The following is a 15,635-nucleotide window of genomic DNA, read 5'->3' as shown; positions in this document are numbered from 1 at the left end:
GTAAAAACCTAGGGATATGACCGCGATTCCACCTGGAACCGCGACCAAACCCTCCCATTTTTTTTTAAATTTTTGTCTAACATTTGGCCGCGGTTCCAACCGCAGTAAAAACCTGGGGATATGACTGTGATTCCTACTGCAACTGCGGTAAAAAATTTCGTCTAACTTTCTACCTCAGTTTTGGCCACAACCGTGGCCTATTCTCCCGAAATTTTTTTAATAGTAGGTCTGTTTTTGTGATATCCACTATCACAAAAGCAGACCTGCATATCAAACAATCACATAATGTACACAGATTCAACATAGATTCAACACAATAATCAATATTTTTACATCACATAATGTACAAAGTCGACTTGTTCTAAAACCTTTGTACAGATTTTGAACATCAGTGCTTTGTGACGTTTTGAGTTGAAAAGAATTTCAAAGTGGTTTTTTCATGTGTCAGTCGACTTTGTTATGAGTACATTCGACTGTATCTTTGATCTGTTTAGAATTTTGTTATGCTTACGCGCTCCAATGACTATATTTTTATAAGTTAGTTAAGCATCGATGACTTGGTCAACTGTAATAAATGTGTGTTGAATTTTGTTGACTGAGAGCCTCTATGTTGACTGTCTGTTATAACTGTTTTAATACAATCGACTGGATTAGTAGGCAATTCGACTGAGAAGCAATATGAATAACATAAAACTATAAATAAAATGAACGCGATTTGTTCAAAAGACTTTTGACGCACTGACATTTTCATTCCTTGTTTCAGATTGAATTCTCTGTGTTAACAGCTCCAAGAATTCTCCAAGAAGACGGTGGTGATCTTTCTTGAGAGAGATTCAAAGGGAGAAGGCAATTGCGCTCACTGCTTGATCATTATCTGCACGAAGAAGGTGCTTCTTGATTGATCGTTGAAGGCTTGACATCCTGTGAAGACTGTTGTGTTGATTATAGGCTTGGCATCCTATGAAGGGTGCTGGTTACACGTTGAGGATTGTTCGACGTGGGTTTAGATTGCAGAAGAGGGGAGTCTTGCTGCAAGTCTGGTTTTGTTGTGCAGCTATATTTTGGTTTTGGGTTAGAGAGGAGATTTATATTTTTACGTGAGGCTTCTATAAATTCCTTGTTGTGAAAACCGCAACCATTATAGTGCATTTTCTTCCTAGGTTGGAAGGAAACTGGATATAGGCATTGTTGGCCGAACCAGTATAAAAACCAGTGTTTGATTTTCTCTATCCATGCACTCTTTAAATTCAGTCGACTATATCTGTTTAGCAGTCAACTGCGTTTTTCCGCTGCATTGAAATTTTCATTACTTGCGTTTCAAGAAAAGATAAAAAAAGCTTTATACTTTTGTTTCAAGATTGTGAAAAGATTTTGTTTTTGAAACAACACCAATTCACCCCCCCTCTTGGTGTAAAGAAGCCTACCTGTTTTCCTAACAATTGGCACCAGAGCTGGTTTTCATAAGATATTTGAAAAACATAGTCGACTCTGTTTTCGTTTTATTCGACTATAAAACCTGGGGATGGCTTCCTGTTTTCAAAATTTTGGTGAAGGTGCTTCAACAAACAGACCACCTCTGTTTGCTGGTGAAAACTATCCTTTTTGGAAAATTCGCATGCAGATCTTTCTTGAATCGCAAGATAAGGGAATTTTGGATGCCACTTTGAATGGTCCATATGTGCCTACAANAACTGTTGATAGTAAAACTGTTTTAAAACCTTTTACTGAGTGGATTGCTGATGAAAATAGAAAAGCTCAGTATGATGTTAATGCTAGAAATATTATTGCCTCTGCACTAACAATTGATGAATTTTTCAGGATATCTCAATGCAAATCTGCAAAGGAAACGTGGGATGTCTTAGAGGTAACTCATAAAGGCACGGAAGAAGTCAAGAGAGCCATAAATAATTCTTTGATACAGGAGTATGAATTGTTCAGAATGAAAGCTGGAGAAAACATCTATGATGTGCAGAAACGATTCACTCACATCTTGGCAAAGTGTTTGATAAGGAGGAGATCAACATAAAGATTTTGAAAAGTCTAAATAGGAATTGACAACCAAAAGTTACTGCAATCTCTGAATCCAAAGATCTTACAACAATGAATATGAATACCTTGTTTGGCAAGTTACGGGAACACGAGTTGGAACTTGGTAGATCAAAGGATGAAGAGGAGATTGAAGAAAAGAAGTCCATTGCTCTGAAAGCATCAAGCAAAAACATCATAGAAGCAGACTTGGACGATAAAGAACTGATGACCATGATGGTAAGAAAGTTTAGTCGACTTATGCAAAATGATATTCAATTGTCTAACCATGCAGGTCAAAATAAAAAGAAGAGCTTCAGTACAAATGTTGTCCAGTGCTATGAATGTGGAAAAGAAGGTCACATCAAGCCTGATTGTCCTAACTTACAGCCAAAGCAAAGAGGAAAGAAAAGATTCCCTCAAGGCAAGAATACGAGAAGAAAATGAGCCTACATTTCTTGGGAAAACTCAGATTCTGAGAATTCAAGTGATGAAGATTCTGATCAAGAAGAGGAATCAAATTTGTGCTACATGACAGGTGTAACATGGGACGACTATGACGGTGATGCTGACATATCAAATGAACCAGTAGAAGTCAAATATGATCTACTGCAAGATGCATTTAAAGAGTTACATGCTGAAGCTATGGGACTACAATACAAGGTAAATCGATTGAGCTCTGAAAGAAGAGATTTTGAAAATAGAATCAATAACCTTGTTGCAGAAAATGAAAGATTAGAAAAAGAACTGAATGAAGATTTGTTATCTCCTAAAGATGCTGAAATTAAAACTGTTACAATAGAGAAAAAAATGTGAAAATTGTCCTGATCATATTGAAAAGATAAATTACTTGACTAGCACGCTAGCTAAGTTTACTCAAGGTAGAGACAATTTAGATGCTGTTTTGAATTCATCTGGCAGAATCATTAATAGGCAAGGAATTGGCTACAAAGCTCAATCTAACAGAACCAATGCTAGGAAATTCACTTATATGAATAAACCTGCTAGAAATGCATGTTTTTATTGCAAATGTGTTGGTCATACTGTTAGAAATTGTTATTACATAAATGTTGTTGTTCCAAAAGGATTATGCGTTTGGAGAGCAGTGACAGTATGCACTGAACATAGGGGAGTTTTCATATTATACGGATATTGAGAGGGTGATGTGTGTACCTGGAGGACACTTTCACAGGAACCCAAATGGAGTGCCCATTAACATTAAAAGGGCAGATCGGACACCCCTGGCAAAGTATTGGATGTCATTCACTCATGCAATGTTCAGCCATGTTCCTATGTTTTTGATATCACTATCCACAGGATTATGTTTGTCTACTGTATGCTGAGGCAGATGGACGTGAATGATGGTGAGGTCATCGCCAACAAGATCCAGAGTTGCGTTACTGATGGAGGTCGCACCCCATGCAAAATTTAATGTGCATAAAAGAATGCAGTATAAACTAGGAACTGACTCCTAGGTCGTCTCTCAAGGACCAAATGTGGCTCGAGAATTAGGTCAAACACGAAGTGGGGGGTGGGGTAGGGGGTTGTGAAAGGTTTGTGAATGCGATGAATTAAATTAAAACACAGATGCAAACAGAAAGGTAAACACAGATGTAAAAACGGAATCAAATACAAAATAAAAGCGGTTGGTCATTAACTCAATTACTATGCTTCTTATCCTAGATTAACGACAAATACACACTACTCTAATCCAAATCCGACATGAATCACCAAACTAAGCGAAGGCTAATTTGGTCTTCAAAAATGCAAACTAAGGGAATGCAATGCTTAATTCCAATCAGTCATCCACCATTCGGTTTAATCAATTAAGCGAAGATTAAATACTGATTAGGCAACTAAGCGTATACCTAATCGCAGGCAGACAACAGATTAAATGTTGAGCCAAATCAGAGCAACAGCAAAATACAATTACAGTCCGGGAATCTCAAGGAAACATTATAATATAGCTAATGACCAACTGAATTAATTTAAGCTATCATGACAATTAAAGTAACACAATCGAACAAAACAAACATCATGGTGAACAAAATCAGTAAATTGAACAATCCTAAAGCAAGATATGTAAACTAAATTAAATGCATTATAAAAATAATAAGAAAAAAAAAGAAAACAATATTAAAATGCAATGATGAGCTAAAAAGTGAATAATAAAGGGCACATTGTAATCAACTAAAAGAAACATATCACTCAAACAAAACAAAATAAATGCGTGAGTGCACCATAATTGCAAAAAGGTAAGTAGTATTAAATAAATTCCAACAAAATTACTTCAGCCTAATAAATGAGCGTCGCTTTCTCCAAAGTAAGGAAATGAAAATTAATAACTTGTGTGCAGCTTGCAAATTAAAATCACTGTTTCCTCCAAGTAAAGTAAACCATTGAACTTCTAATAAATTCCCAAGCTGTGACGTCCAGCCAAGTGTCCATGCACTTCCCATCAATCAGGGCTTCTACATTCAATGAAAACTGAAAACAAACGTTCCAGCACTTGCACAAAAATAAAATGGGAAAATTGCTTCTTTCATTCATAAAAGTGTTAACAACATAAACGTTCCAGGAAAACTTAGAAAAACATTCTAAAACAAAAACAAAACAAGTGGCAGCTCCTACTCTATTCTCATCTATATCCTTCCATTGCAAAGTCTTTGTCTGCTATAAAAAAGAAAAGTGTAAAAGATATATCTGTTTGACGGCTGGTCCTAGGAATAAAAATATCCCTAGGGTTTTGTGTCCTCTCCTTTAAATTACCAATCCGTCTTTCAATGTGGCGTGCCTATTCCTTTGGACGTCCCATGGGCCGCTTGTTGCAAGCCATTTTATTTCCAGCCCATGCCATTTTTTTTCTCTTGTATGCACCTTCTTCCAAGTAATAAATCAGCATGTGCTACTTCTTTTCTATTTAATAGGATTGTTCAAAGAAAAGCCAAGTGGACAGCGTGTTGGATGCTGCCAATACTAGAGGTCTTGTTTGTTGGACGTATCCTTCAAATGAAACGACCTCGGCCCAAGATGATTCAGCTAGCTGCAGCGTGATTCTCATTTTGCAGCCACCTTTGCTCAAGCTTCTTGATTCAAATATTTGGAGGTGCAGGCCGTGAGCTGGATGAGGTTGTTGGGTCGTGAAGGCTGTGTGCTGGAGAGGAAAAACGTTGTTGCAGTGTGGGCTGTGAAGATGCTGGAGCGTGAGGTTTAGATAAATGTAGGCTGCTGCAGCTCTTTTGTACGTGGGAAGAAATGAATCACGTGTGCTAGTTCAGATGTTGATGCAAGCTTGCTGCTTGGATCGTGCTAAAACTGGATGGAAACTCCTTCAAGAAGTGTGGGCTGCTAGATGCACCGCCAAGACGTGCTGCTTATTTATCCAAAGCTGGACGTACAAAGTTGATTCCCCATGGGCCCTGCTGGCTGCTAACGTGCTGGACCATACCTTTTCTTCTTTTTTTTTTTTCTAATTTTAATTCAGCTTTGAATTCGGCGCACACTACTTCTATTTTTACGTCAAATGTTGCTGTGTTGGGTGCTTCCAAAAAGGCCGTGGCACCATTTTTTTTTCTCCAGCCCGTGACACCATTTGCTAGACGTCAGCTTAAACCACCATTGGATGTGTACCTCTCCCCAGCTGGACCGTGTAGATGATGGGCTGCTGGGGTGCTTGTTGCTGCAACTTAGTGGAATTAAACTGGTGGAATCTGCACCGCTACCATCTTTTCTTTGATGGCCCGTGATTGAAGCAGGAGTAGTTGCCTTTGAAGATGAATGGGCTGCTAGATGCTGGAGCTTGGGTCGTGTCATGCATGACGCGTGAAGGAGTGTTGTGTGCCTTTTATTCAATACAAAATCCAATCCAAGCTGCTGCTTCAAGGCTTGCTTCCACGTTGCTGGCCTTGATGTACACGTTGGACGCTGCTGCACCCTTTATCCAAGCTGCTGGAAGTTCTTTATTTGATGCTGGACCGTTGCCACCTGGATGTGTTGGTTGAAGCTGTTGGGCCGTGGAGAGTTACCGTATGCACCTCGTCCTGGACCTGTGGTGTTCATGGGCTGCCGGGCTGAGACATCTTTGTTGGACGTTGCAACCTTCTTTTCGTGATGAGGCGTGGTGCTCATGGGTCGTGACAGTAGCTGTGTGCATGGAGTGCTATGTTTTTATCTTTTAATTGAAGCCCGCGAACAACTGCAGGGATATGGGCCGTTGTTGCTTTCCTAAAGCTGCTGAAAATGTGAAGGATCTTTTACTTTGGACGTCCCATGCATTCTCAAATGGAGTGAATCCGAGCTGCCTCATTTTTTATGGGCTGTGATATGCATTTTCCATGTGCCATTCCAGCAATATTGCACTTGATTTAAATCGCCACTTCTGCAACATGTGCCTCCTACAATCCGTGACAGCCACTTCTTTTTCTAGATGTCACCCCCTTTTTCACTTGAAGCACCTCTTTCCATAAGCCCAAAGGATAAAATCACCAAAGTACCCATCGTCAGGTGCACACTTCTTTTATGAAGAGCCTTGAATTATGTGACAACTCTTCAAATGTTCAAAATTATATTTCCAAAATTTTTCCTGCAATCAATAATGAAAATAATAAGCTCAGATAATTCAAATTAATTAAAATAAGAATTTCTGGTCAATTTAAGTACAATTAGCAGAAACGGGAAAATACCGGACAATTAAGCACAATTCCCTGATTAAATTCAGTATAAATGTATGCTAAGGCAGATGGACGTGAATGATGGTGAGGTCATCGCCAACAAGATCCAGAGTTGCGCTACTACTGTTAGTAGCAGGACGTCATTGGGGCATCCTTCTCTTATTACCTATCTGTGTCATCAGGCTGGGGTGGACACTTTTGTTCCACCATTTGAGAGGCCTAGGAAGGCCATTGATGCATCCTATTATCGAAAGTATTGTGGAGGAGACGAGGCAGCTGGACCAGTGCCTAGGAGACGTCTTAAGAGAGGAGCAGCACAGTAGGGTGATGCACCTGCACAACATGCAAAGCCATTCCAGATGAGGGACATGTATATGTCCATGATGGAGGTCAGACTGAAGTCTCTCCGCAGAGGGAAGGTAGTTACTGTCGAGATGATAGTAGGCTTATATGACACACCACCAGTGCACAGGTGGACTATGGACGAGTTCCATAGTGCGATGGCTTGACCTCAGGAGCAGGCACATGGGAGTGGATCTGGAGCAGCTGAAGCTCCAGCTATGGATGAGGATGATGAAGAGGATGACGACTTTGAGGATGCTGAGGTTGGAGATGATGAGGATTCAGATGACAACATGGGTTGAGAGGGCATCTACAGATGGATGTCATTGCATTAAAGCAGGGTTTATTTTTCTTTTTCTCTTGTACTTTGAATTTTTAGAATAGGTTGAATTCTGTTGAGTAGTGTAGGTGTCTGTACTTGCCTGAACACCTTTTCTGACTATGGTTTGACTTTGTTTTATTGCATGATGAGTGTGTTTGATGATGTTTGATGTGAATGATGATTGAGATTGTGTACATGTTGATGTACAGATGAATTGTTCACTAGCTATGTGAATAGATGCATGATGATTTATGACTGTGATTATGATGTTAAGCAAGGTGTATGACTGATATTTGAGAGAGCATAGCTATGTGAGGTTTTGAGCTCTAGAGTACTTGTTGATATATTTACTATTCATTTGGAAGCATGAATGATATTGCCTGAGTCTTTATGATTGATTGAATTGCATGTTTATGACATATGATCAAGGCCATTTTTGGAATCCCTTACTTAACCAAATTTTCACTCAAAGTAAAAAGAACCATGTGTTCTACCCTTTTTGAACCTTGGCCTTAAATAGGATGAAAACCTTTGATTTGAAAATCTTTACCTTTAGTTAGGTTGAGAAATAATTGTATGGTATTGATAAAGGTTCAAGTTTGGGGTTGTTGGGGAAATTTGAAAGGCAAAAGGGAAAGCATTTAGCTAAAGTGTTGAATGAAAAAAGCATGAGAATGAAAAAGAAAAGAAAAGTAAAGCATGAAAGAAAAGCTCAATGCAAAATAAAAAGAAAAGGGAAAAGTTGGGAATGAGTGAGATTGGTTAAAAGAGAGTATGTGTTTGAACTTTGAATGTTGAGATAACTCTCTTAACTCAAGGATTTTGTGATCTAGAAAAACCAATTTTTCTTGATAGCCCAACCTCATTATAAGCCTTGGAAAAGTCCTTGTGATGACATATGTATGTGAGAATGTTGGTTGTATTAGGTGAAATACAATTTTGTTTCATGTGACATATGAATAGTAGAGTGAAGGAGTGACCTCTTGAAACACTTGAGTGATTGAGTGAAACACTTTGCCTAGAAAGAATTGATGAATTTCATGATTACATCTGTGCTTAGTTGACTAATCAAAGCATCAGTTGGAGAGTATGTGATTATGTGAACAATATGTGGACTGGAATGAATTGAAGCATATATGCATCCTGATTTGATTTCATTCAAAAGCTGAATTAAGAAATATTTGTTATGAAAGAATGAGTTTTGAAAGTGTTGAACTATTTTGATGATAAGGTGCAAAGGCTAAGTTTTGTCTTGTTTGCTTGAGGACAAGCAAAGTTCTAAGTTTGGGGTTGTGATAAAGATCTAAAAACTGTTATTTTTACACTTAAATTTGATATCAAATCACACCCTTTATGGCTTAGAATGAGCTTAGAATAATGTAAAACTCTTAGTTTAGTCATAAGAGAGTCAAAAGTAGTTTTTAGAGATATTATGCTTGTTTTACATTGTTTTTGTAGGATTTGATGAGAATTGAAGGATGGAAGTAAAGAAGGATGGACTTGACTCAAGAAAGGATGAGAAAAGAAACAAAAGAAGAGTGAGGTCCACCGCTCAGCGCTCAATCCAGCGCTGAGCGCCAGCTTCGAGGAGGTAGCCATTGTTTCTTACTTGAGTGGCGCCGCTGAGCGTCCTGCGATTCTGAGGGCCACCGCTGAGTGCTAGTTTTCGCCGTTGAGCGCCCTACGATTAAAGGGTCCATCGCTGAGCGGCCAAATGGGTGTTGAGCGCCTAAGTGATGGGCCTGGGTAGAAATTCTGTTACTTTTCTACATTATAAACAACCCTAGTACGACTCTCAAAGTAATCTTTTGGCAGAGAAGACTCCAGAGCACCTTCTACACTCCTTGGAGACGGTTTCTTGGATGCTTAGGCTCCACTTGATCAAATCTAGGGTTTACTCTTTCATCTTTTTCATTAATTCCATCTAGTTTCACCATGTCTATGGTGAACTAATCCCTTTGTTGTTGGGGAACAATGTAATCCTTTTGAAACTCTCTTATATTGAAACTCTTATTATTTTCACTTGCTGTTATTATCAATTGTTGGTTTTCTTATCTGAGGTTAATGCTTACATTGTTTAACTCATTCGGTGTAAAGATATTTGATTTTGTCGATACGGGAACGCACGGGAAAATCTAGAACTGATAAGAATTCTCTTGATAATGAAATACTGCCTAGAGATAGGGCTAGGACGATCAATTGCTTTTAAGTTTCTGTACTGTAATGCGTTGATAATTAATAGGGAGACTATAGATGGTATACTAGTAATTGGTAATAGGCTATTTTCGCCGAGAGATCGGGTTTAGAGTAAACTAGAAAGTTGCATGACATTGATAATAAAGCGAATTTAGTAAGAATAATAGATATAAGAGGGTGGATAAGGATGAAATTGTAAACCCCAACAACTCTATTCATACATATCTTTTCTTTGCCAATTGATTCACATTTGCATTTGTATGTTTATTTTCATTCTTTGCATTAAAACCCTAAAATCAATCTTTCTTTCAAGTCTTATGCAATCAATTTACATGAAAGATAAGGCGTAAGAGTCCTTTGTGAGAACGATACTCGGTCTTACTGTTTATATTACTTGATAACGATCCGATACACTTGTCAAGGGCTTAACAAGAAGTATGATATATTTTAGAATTTTTTTTTATTTATTTAAAAATTATAATGAATATCTATAGGATCCTAACATATCAACAAAATTCTAAAAAATAAACATTGTTCAGAGCATTTGTCATTCTCCTTTATCATTATTTTCTCACACCCTGGATCCTCTGGTTCCGGATAGCAGGAGAAAGTTCACGCATCAATTGCTCTAAATAATATAATACACAAGCCAAAGCTAAACCATTACTATACTCAAAAGTGCAATGACTCCTGTATTAGAAGAAATTAATCATCAAACCATGAAAATAGTTCCCTTATTATTACATTATATTCTCAACACTCCCTTGATGTTGGAAGCCATATATTTCTTTTTCTCCCATCACACTATAACTATTTTCACATTCCAATTCCATCCCGCCAAATTCTTTCATCAAATCATAAAATCACAAAACCATCTTGCAATCTTACTATCTTAACCATAGCTACTGTTTTTCTAGAAAATTTTAAGGCCTGACATAATTAGTACACAACTAACGTTGACATAATTATGTCACATAATGTTAGAGCAGCTATTAGAGAGCTAAGCTCATTAATATATTCATAGATTCATTCTCTGTTCGTGTAGAAAAGAATTACAATGATTTATATATTTTTTATTATTGACTAAATTTAGAAGTAAAAAATATATTTGTTATGCACTGAAAGAAGTGGTAACGTGCTTTTTATTATTTAAAAAACAGTATAAAACGACTAAAGCATTTCTCTACCGTATCATACTCGTGCCCTGTGTAAATTTTGTCAGTTATGAATGACTGGTATAGTTCTTTTAGTTACACTAATAGTTTATAATGAAATTTATTTACCTTCATTTATACATTTTCATTTATACATTTTAAGCAGAGAGATAAACAGCTTATCAATGTGTTAGGCATCTTAAAAATAGAATTTTAAATTTGGAACAATCAAACTTTGTCGTTTTTATATTACCTTGATGTGCGTGAGGCAACCAATGTTAGATTTGAAGTATTCACCAACAACTTTGATATGAAACAAGAAGTTCAGATTTCAGATTTGAAGCACACACCAATACAATCTCATTGAATATTAGAATCGAATAACAAATAGTCATGTAAAAAGAAAACCACACCTCAATTGTGACCCCTCCAGCACCAGTAAGTGGCTGCAACACGAGTTTCCAATCTCAAAATCCAAACTTGACGATGTTGATTACCCTTATAGTAGACGGTTCATTGAAAAAATCCATTGATCAAACGGATAAGAGACACTCCAAGAAGACACACGAAGCGCCAGAAACAAGAAAATAAATAGAATGGACGTGGTGGAGAGGAGGGCTTAAAAAAGAATAGGCACGACAGAGAGGAGAGCTTAAGAGAGATTTCAGTTTCAGAGATTTCGTGTGGAAGATGAAACTGTTTACTGTAATATTTTTTTAACCTAATTAAATGTTACTATCGCGGTTCATTATACAACTGATGTAATAGAGTGGAATAGACCATGGTTTCCATACTAACTGAGGCCTATTTTGATAAAAAAAAAAATCTAAAATTGATCTGAAATGACAATTTTGAAATTTTTTGCACACCTTATGCCCCGATTCCCCTAACAACCGAGGCCTATTCCTTGACTTAGGGGAATAGGTCGCGGTTCCCCAAGCAACCGAGGTCTATTCCCTGTCTCCTAATTTATTCCAAGCCTGGCCTGGGGGCAATTTCAGAATTTTTGCAGGGATAATAGGCCACGGTTTTGAGGGGAACCGCGACCTATTCCCCTGCAATTATATTTCTGAACTGCTTTTAAGGGGAATGTCAAAATTTTGCAGGGGAATAGGCCGCGGTTCTGAAAGGATGTTGGCATGTGTAAATGTCATCCAATATTTTGCCAGGGGTGTCAGATATGATCTCCTAATGTGAATATGTGACTCCTGCCTATTCCTCTAAAAATGGCCACCTGGAACTCACAAAACCCTCTCCACATAAGCATAATCAATATCCTCGTCTATGGCTGAAGCAAACTGGCACTAATCCCTAGTTCATTCAATGCCTAAAACCCTGTTAATTGTAACAACATCATAAGGTATTCTTTTCCCCCTCACATAGCTAGTGTATGCCTCCCGATGATAATCACCGAATGCCCTTGCATTCATGTAAAATTCCTTCGCAACAACTATGTTGGCAAGTGCCGGATAAGAAGCCAAGTTCTCCCACTGCCTTCTTCCAAGTTCCCTCTCAAACTGAGGAGCCACGGTAGGTATTAATCCTACCTTTCTCTCCATTAGTAGCCTTCTGTTTTGCATTGTCTGGAAGTGTCTCTCATGCATAGGAGAGAGTTGCTGGAGTACACTTGCTCTTTCCTCTTCTTTCCTCTTTCTATGTTTGTGGCAATGGTCTTTATCCGCTTGCCTGAGGAAGATGCCATATCTGCACCAAGAACATATACAATACAACTGACTAATGAGCAATTAATCATAACAATTCAACTATACCGCACACTCATCATAAGTCACAAATATGCTTTCTTATAACAAACACAGTCCATATTCTCAACAAAAAACATAAAACACAAGCATTTAAAAAGAATCAAAACATAAATCATCGTGCAATGCCTCTCGCCAACATTGAGGACCAATCAGGGGACCCTCAACATCACTTGCACACTACCAGACCAGCCAGAAACCACAAACCTGCAATCAATACAGAACCGCGCTAAGCACCCATCACGAGGATCCCTCGGCGCCATATCAGAAACTTCAAAACATGCCCTAGCTGGCCTAATGCACAATACAGACACTTTTCCCAATGTTGCAATCATCAATACTACATTTCAATCGGTCTAAACAGTAACATTCACAGAATTTCATGCATAAGAACCAATTTTCACAAAAACTCAAAACTTTCAAGACCACAAATCGCAAAATGCATAATACTTACTTGAATGAGGAGCAAACTTAGAAAATGCACAAGAGGAAAAGAGGATTTTTTTTTGGTGATGGAATGAAAGGGGAAAGTGAGAGAACTCTAGATTGAGTGTTGAGTGCAGCTAAAGAGTGCAAGGTAAAAAATGAGGGGCTAAGGCAAACCCCATAGAGTTAAGAAAACAAGTTGGGCCAACCCACGCTGAGCCCAATAGCCCAAAATAATGCAACCTGTGACGTTGGTACTGGGCGCCCCTCAGTGGGCGTTGAGCGTCGTGGGGTGTTTCAAAAATCCTCTCTTTTCGTGCTTGCCCTGAGCGTCCCTAGGTAAGAGGCCCTCAGCTTCACTCATATTTTTCATATTTTCATGTACTTTTCTCCTAATTCACACTTCAACAACTCACAATTAAAACAAATAATTCTATCTACACCCCACAAACATTCATATATAAACATATATCAGATGCACACTGGATCAAAACAGACTAATAACCAAATAAATCAAATAGTCTTCACACAAATACGCACCCCTAGTAGCTAAATCCGACTGAAATTAACATTACATCCAAACCAAATTAATAGAAAATAAAAAAATAGAGTTTTTTAAAACATTAGGCTGACTCCGAGCAAGCGCTTCTTTAATGTTAATACCTTGACACCATTAAGCTCAGGTCAAATCTTTGATATTGGTGTTCTTTCTGCCATCACACCAACTTATCTCCAGCAGCTTCTTGTCCACCATCTTGGCTCTTCTTGAATAAGGAGCTTTTATTTCTATAACTCCATTCGCTTTAAGCTCTTTCACAACCCATAACCTGTTCTTGTATTTGATTGGTATGCCAGGTTTGCGTTCCTCAAACTTTGTAGTTCTTTCAGATAAAGAGGGTTGTTGTTGCCATTGTTGTTCGATGGTCTATTATATTCCCCAGCTTGTCCAACTTCCCCTTGACCCATCCTTGGTTATAATTACCTAGACGAAATTGATTACCCATATAATTGACTTCTTCCTAGGCTTCAAGTGGCATAACACATTGACCATTGATATGATCACCACCACATAATTCACAAAGTTTTTTGTTGAATCTGTAAAACATTTTTCATTTCTTGTGGCAATTGAGAGATCTTCTTCATAAGATTATCCAATTGTTGAGTCATGATCTTATTTTACGCCAGTAGAGCATCTTGAGGTTGTAATTGTTGAACTCCCTTCTGTTGAGGTGGAGCTCCTCTTTCACTATGCATCTCATTATCATTAGCAGTCTTGTTTTCAATCAATTCATAAGCTTCCTCTATAATCTTGCATCTGATATTACTTCTAGCTGAGGCATCCAGCATCAATTTAGTCTGCGAACCAAGTCCTCCAAGGAAAAGAATGACAACAGTAGCTTCATCAAAGCCATGTGTGGGCATCTTTCTCAACAAGCTTTTATATCTGTCCCACCCTTGACCTAATGTCTCCTCCATGCCTTTCCTGAAAGAAGAAATATCTTGTTTACCTTTATTACCTTTGATTGTGGGAAGTATTTGTTCAAGAACTTTGCAACCACGATTTCCTACTCAATAAAGTTGTTTTCTGGAAAAGAGTTCAACCACAATTTAGCATTGCCTCCCAATGAAAAAGGAAACAAGCTAAGCCCTATAGCTTCATCCGGCACGTCATTCATCTTCACAGTATTGTAAATCTCGTTGAACATGGTCAAATGCCCATATGGACTTTCATGTGATAGTCCATCAAATTGGTTGCTCTTTACCAATTAAATCAACGTCAGCTTCATCTCCATATTCGCAGCATTAACCCTCGGCCTTGCTATGCTATTAAAATTATGAGGGCCAACAACTGTTGAATAATCTGCCAAGGTACGTCTACCATTATTCTCTTCAGCCATATCTTTTGTCTCCTGGTCAGATCTTTGAGGTGAAGGCTATAAAAGCATCTCTAGAGAAAGAAAAAGTTCTCTGGACGTCCTGATTCTCCTTCTTCTACTTTCGTCCAGTTCTTCAAGAAGAGGTTCAAAAATTTTCTTGCTTCTCGTTCGAATTGTATCTTGCATACACAAGAAAACAAAACACTAGAGAGCAAGCAATTAGCCCAAAAAAAAACAAACAATAAAATCAAATCTAATCGGTTAAGATCAAACACAAATAGAATAGTTAAACCACGAGTCCCCGACAACGGCGCCAAAAACTTGTTAAGATGTCGGGAAGTGTACCGAATCGTATCAAGTAATAATAATGGTAAGACCAGGTATCGTTTCCCAAGAGACTCACGACACTAAACAGTCATGTGATTACTTAACTAATAAAGACTTTGATGAAAAATTTTGGGTTTTTGAATGCAAATACAAGAAAAAGTAAATATGCATGTAATTTGATCAATTAAACAAAAACTCAAAGGTGAATGAATGATATTTGTAATATGAGATGAATATGTTGTTGTGTTTAGATTTCGCCTAATTTACACTCATGCATATAAGAATTCATCCTCTTCATGAATGTCAAATCACTTTCTAAATTACTGAAAACCCCATGTCTCGGCGAAGAAAGCCTATCCTTAATTACTAGAGCATAATATCTTGTATCCCTAATAATTAATTTTGCATTACGATTAGAAGCTTAAGATAACCAAGTGTTTTATCCCTATGTCTAGGCAATAGTTCTTTTGAAAGAAATTTCCCATATCTAGATATATACATATGATATACATGTGTGTGTATATATATATATATAT

General features: G+C 37.8%; 1 protein-coding gene across 2 annotated transcripts; it reads right to left on the bottom strand.

Annotated features, from left to right (window-relative positions):
- Positions 1–11,006: 11,006 nt before the first annotated feature.
- Positions 11,007–13,073, bottom strand: LOC111241451. 2 transcript variants are annotated; one of them, XR_002667432.1, is made up of 2 exons: positions 12,924–13,073; positions 11,007–12,413 (listed from the first exon to the last, which is right to left on the bottom strand). XR_002667432.1 is itself a non-coding variant. In XM_022779505.1 (2 exons), exons 1-2 carry the CDS (start codon positions 12,802–12,804, stop codon positions 12,026–12,028), a joined length of 516 nt encoding a protein of 171 aa, XP_022635226.1. In that variant the 5' UTR covers positions 12,805–12,815; the 3' UTR covers positions 11,007–12,025. The 2 variants fall into 2 exon arrangements, 1 of the variants encoding a protein (XP_022635226.1); XM_022779505.1 differs by lacking the exon at positions 12,924–13,073 and adding an exon at positions 12,677–12,815.
- Between the last annotated feature and the right edge of the window lie 2,562 nt (positions 13,074–15,635).

The sequence above is a fragment of the Vigna radiata genome, chromosome 4 (genome assembly GCF_000741045.1).
Source record: "Vigna radiata var. radiata cultivar VC1973A chromosome 4, Vradiata_ver6, whole genome shotgun sequence".
In the NCBI taxonomy this organism is placed as follows: Eukaryota; Viridiplantae; Streptophyta; class Magnoliopsida; order Fabales; family Fabaceae; genus Vigna; species Vigna radiata.
This window is presented reverse-complemented; position numbering and strand designations above follow the sequence as displayed.

What these genes read in the sequence shown, in the direction of transcription:
- LOC111241451 (XM_022779505.1), bottom strand. Translation starts at nt 12,804, where the DNA reads ATGATTGCAACATTGGGAAAAGTGTCTGTATTGTGCATTAGGCCAGCT. An exon ending in CGGTTCTGTATTGATTGCAG is followed by an intron (nt 12,414 to 12,676) that starts GTTTGTGGTTTC and finishes TTCTTGGTGCAG; the next exon opens with ATATGGCATCTTCCTCAGGC.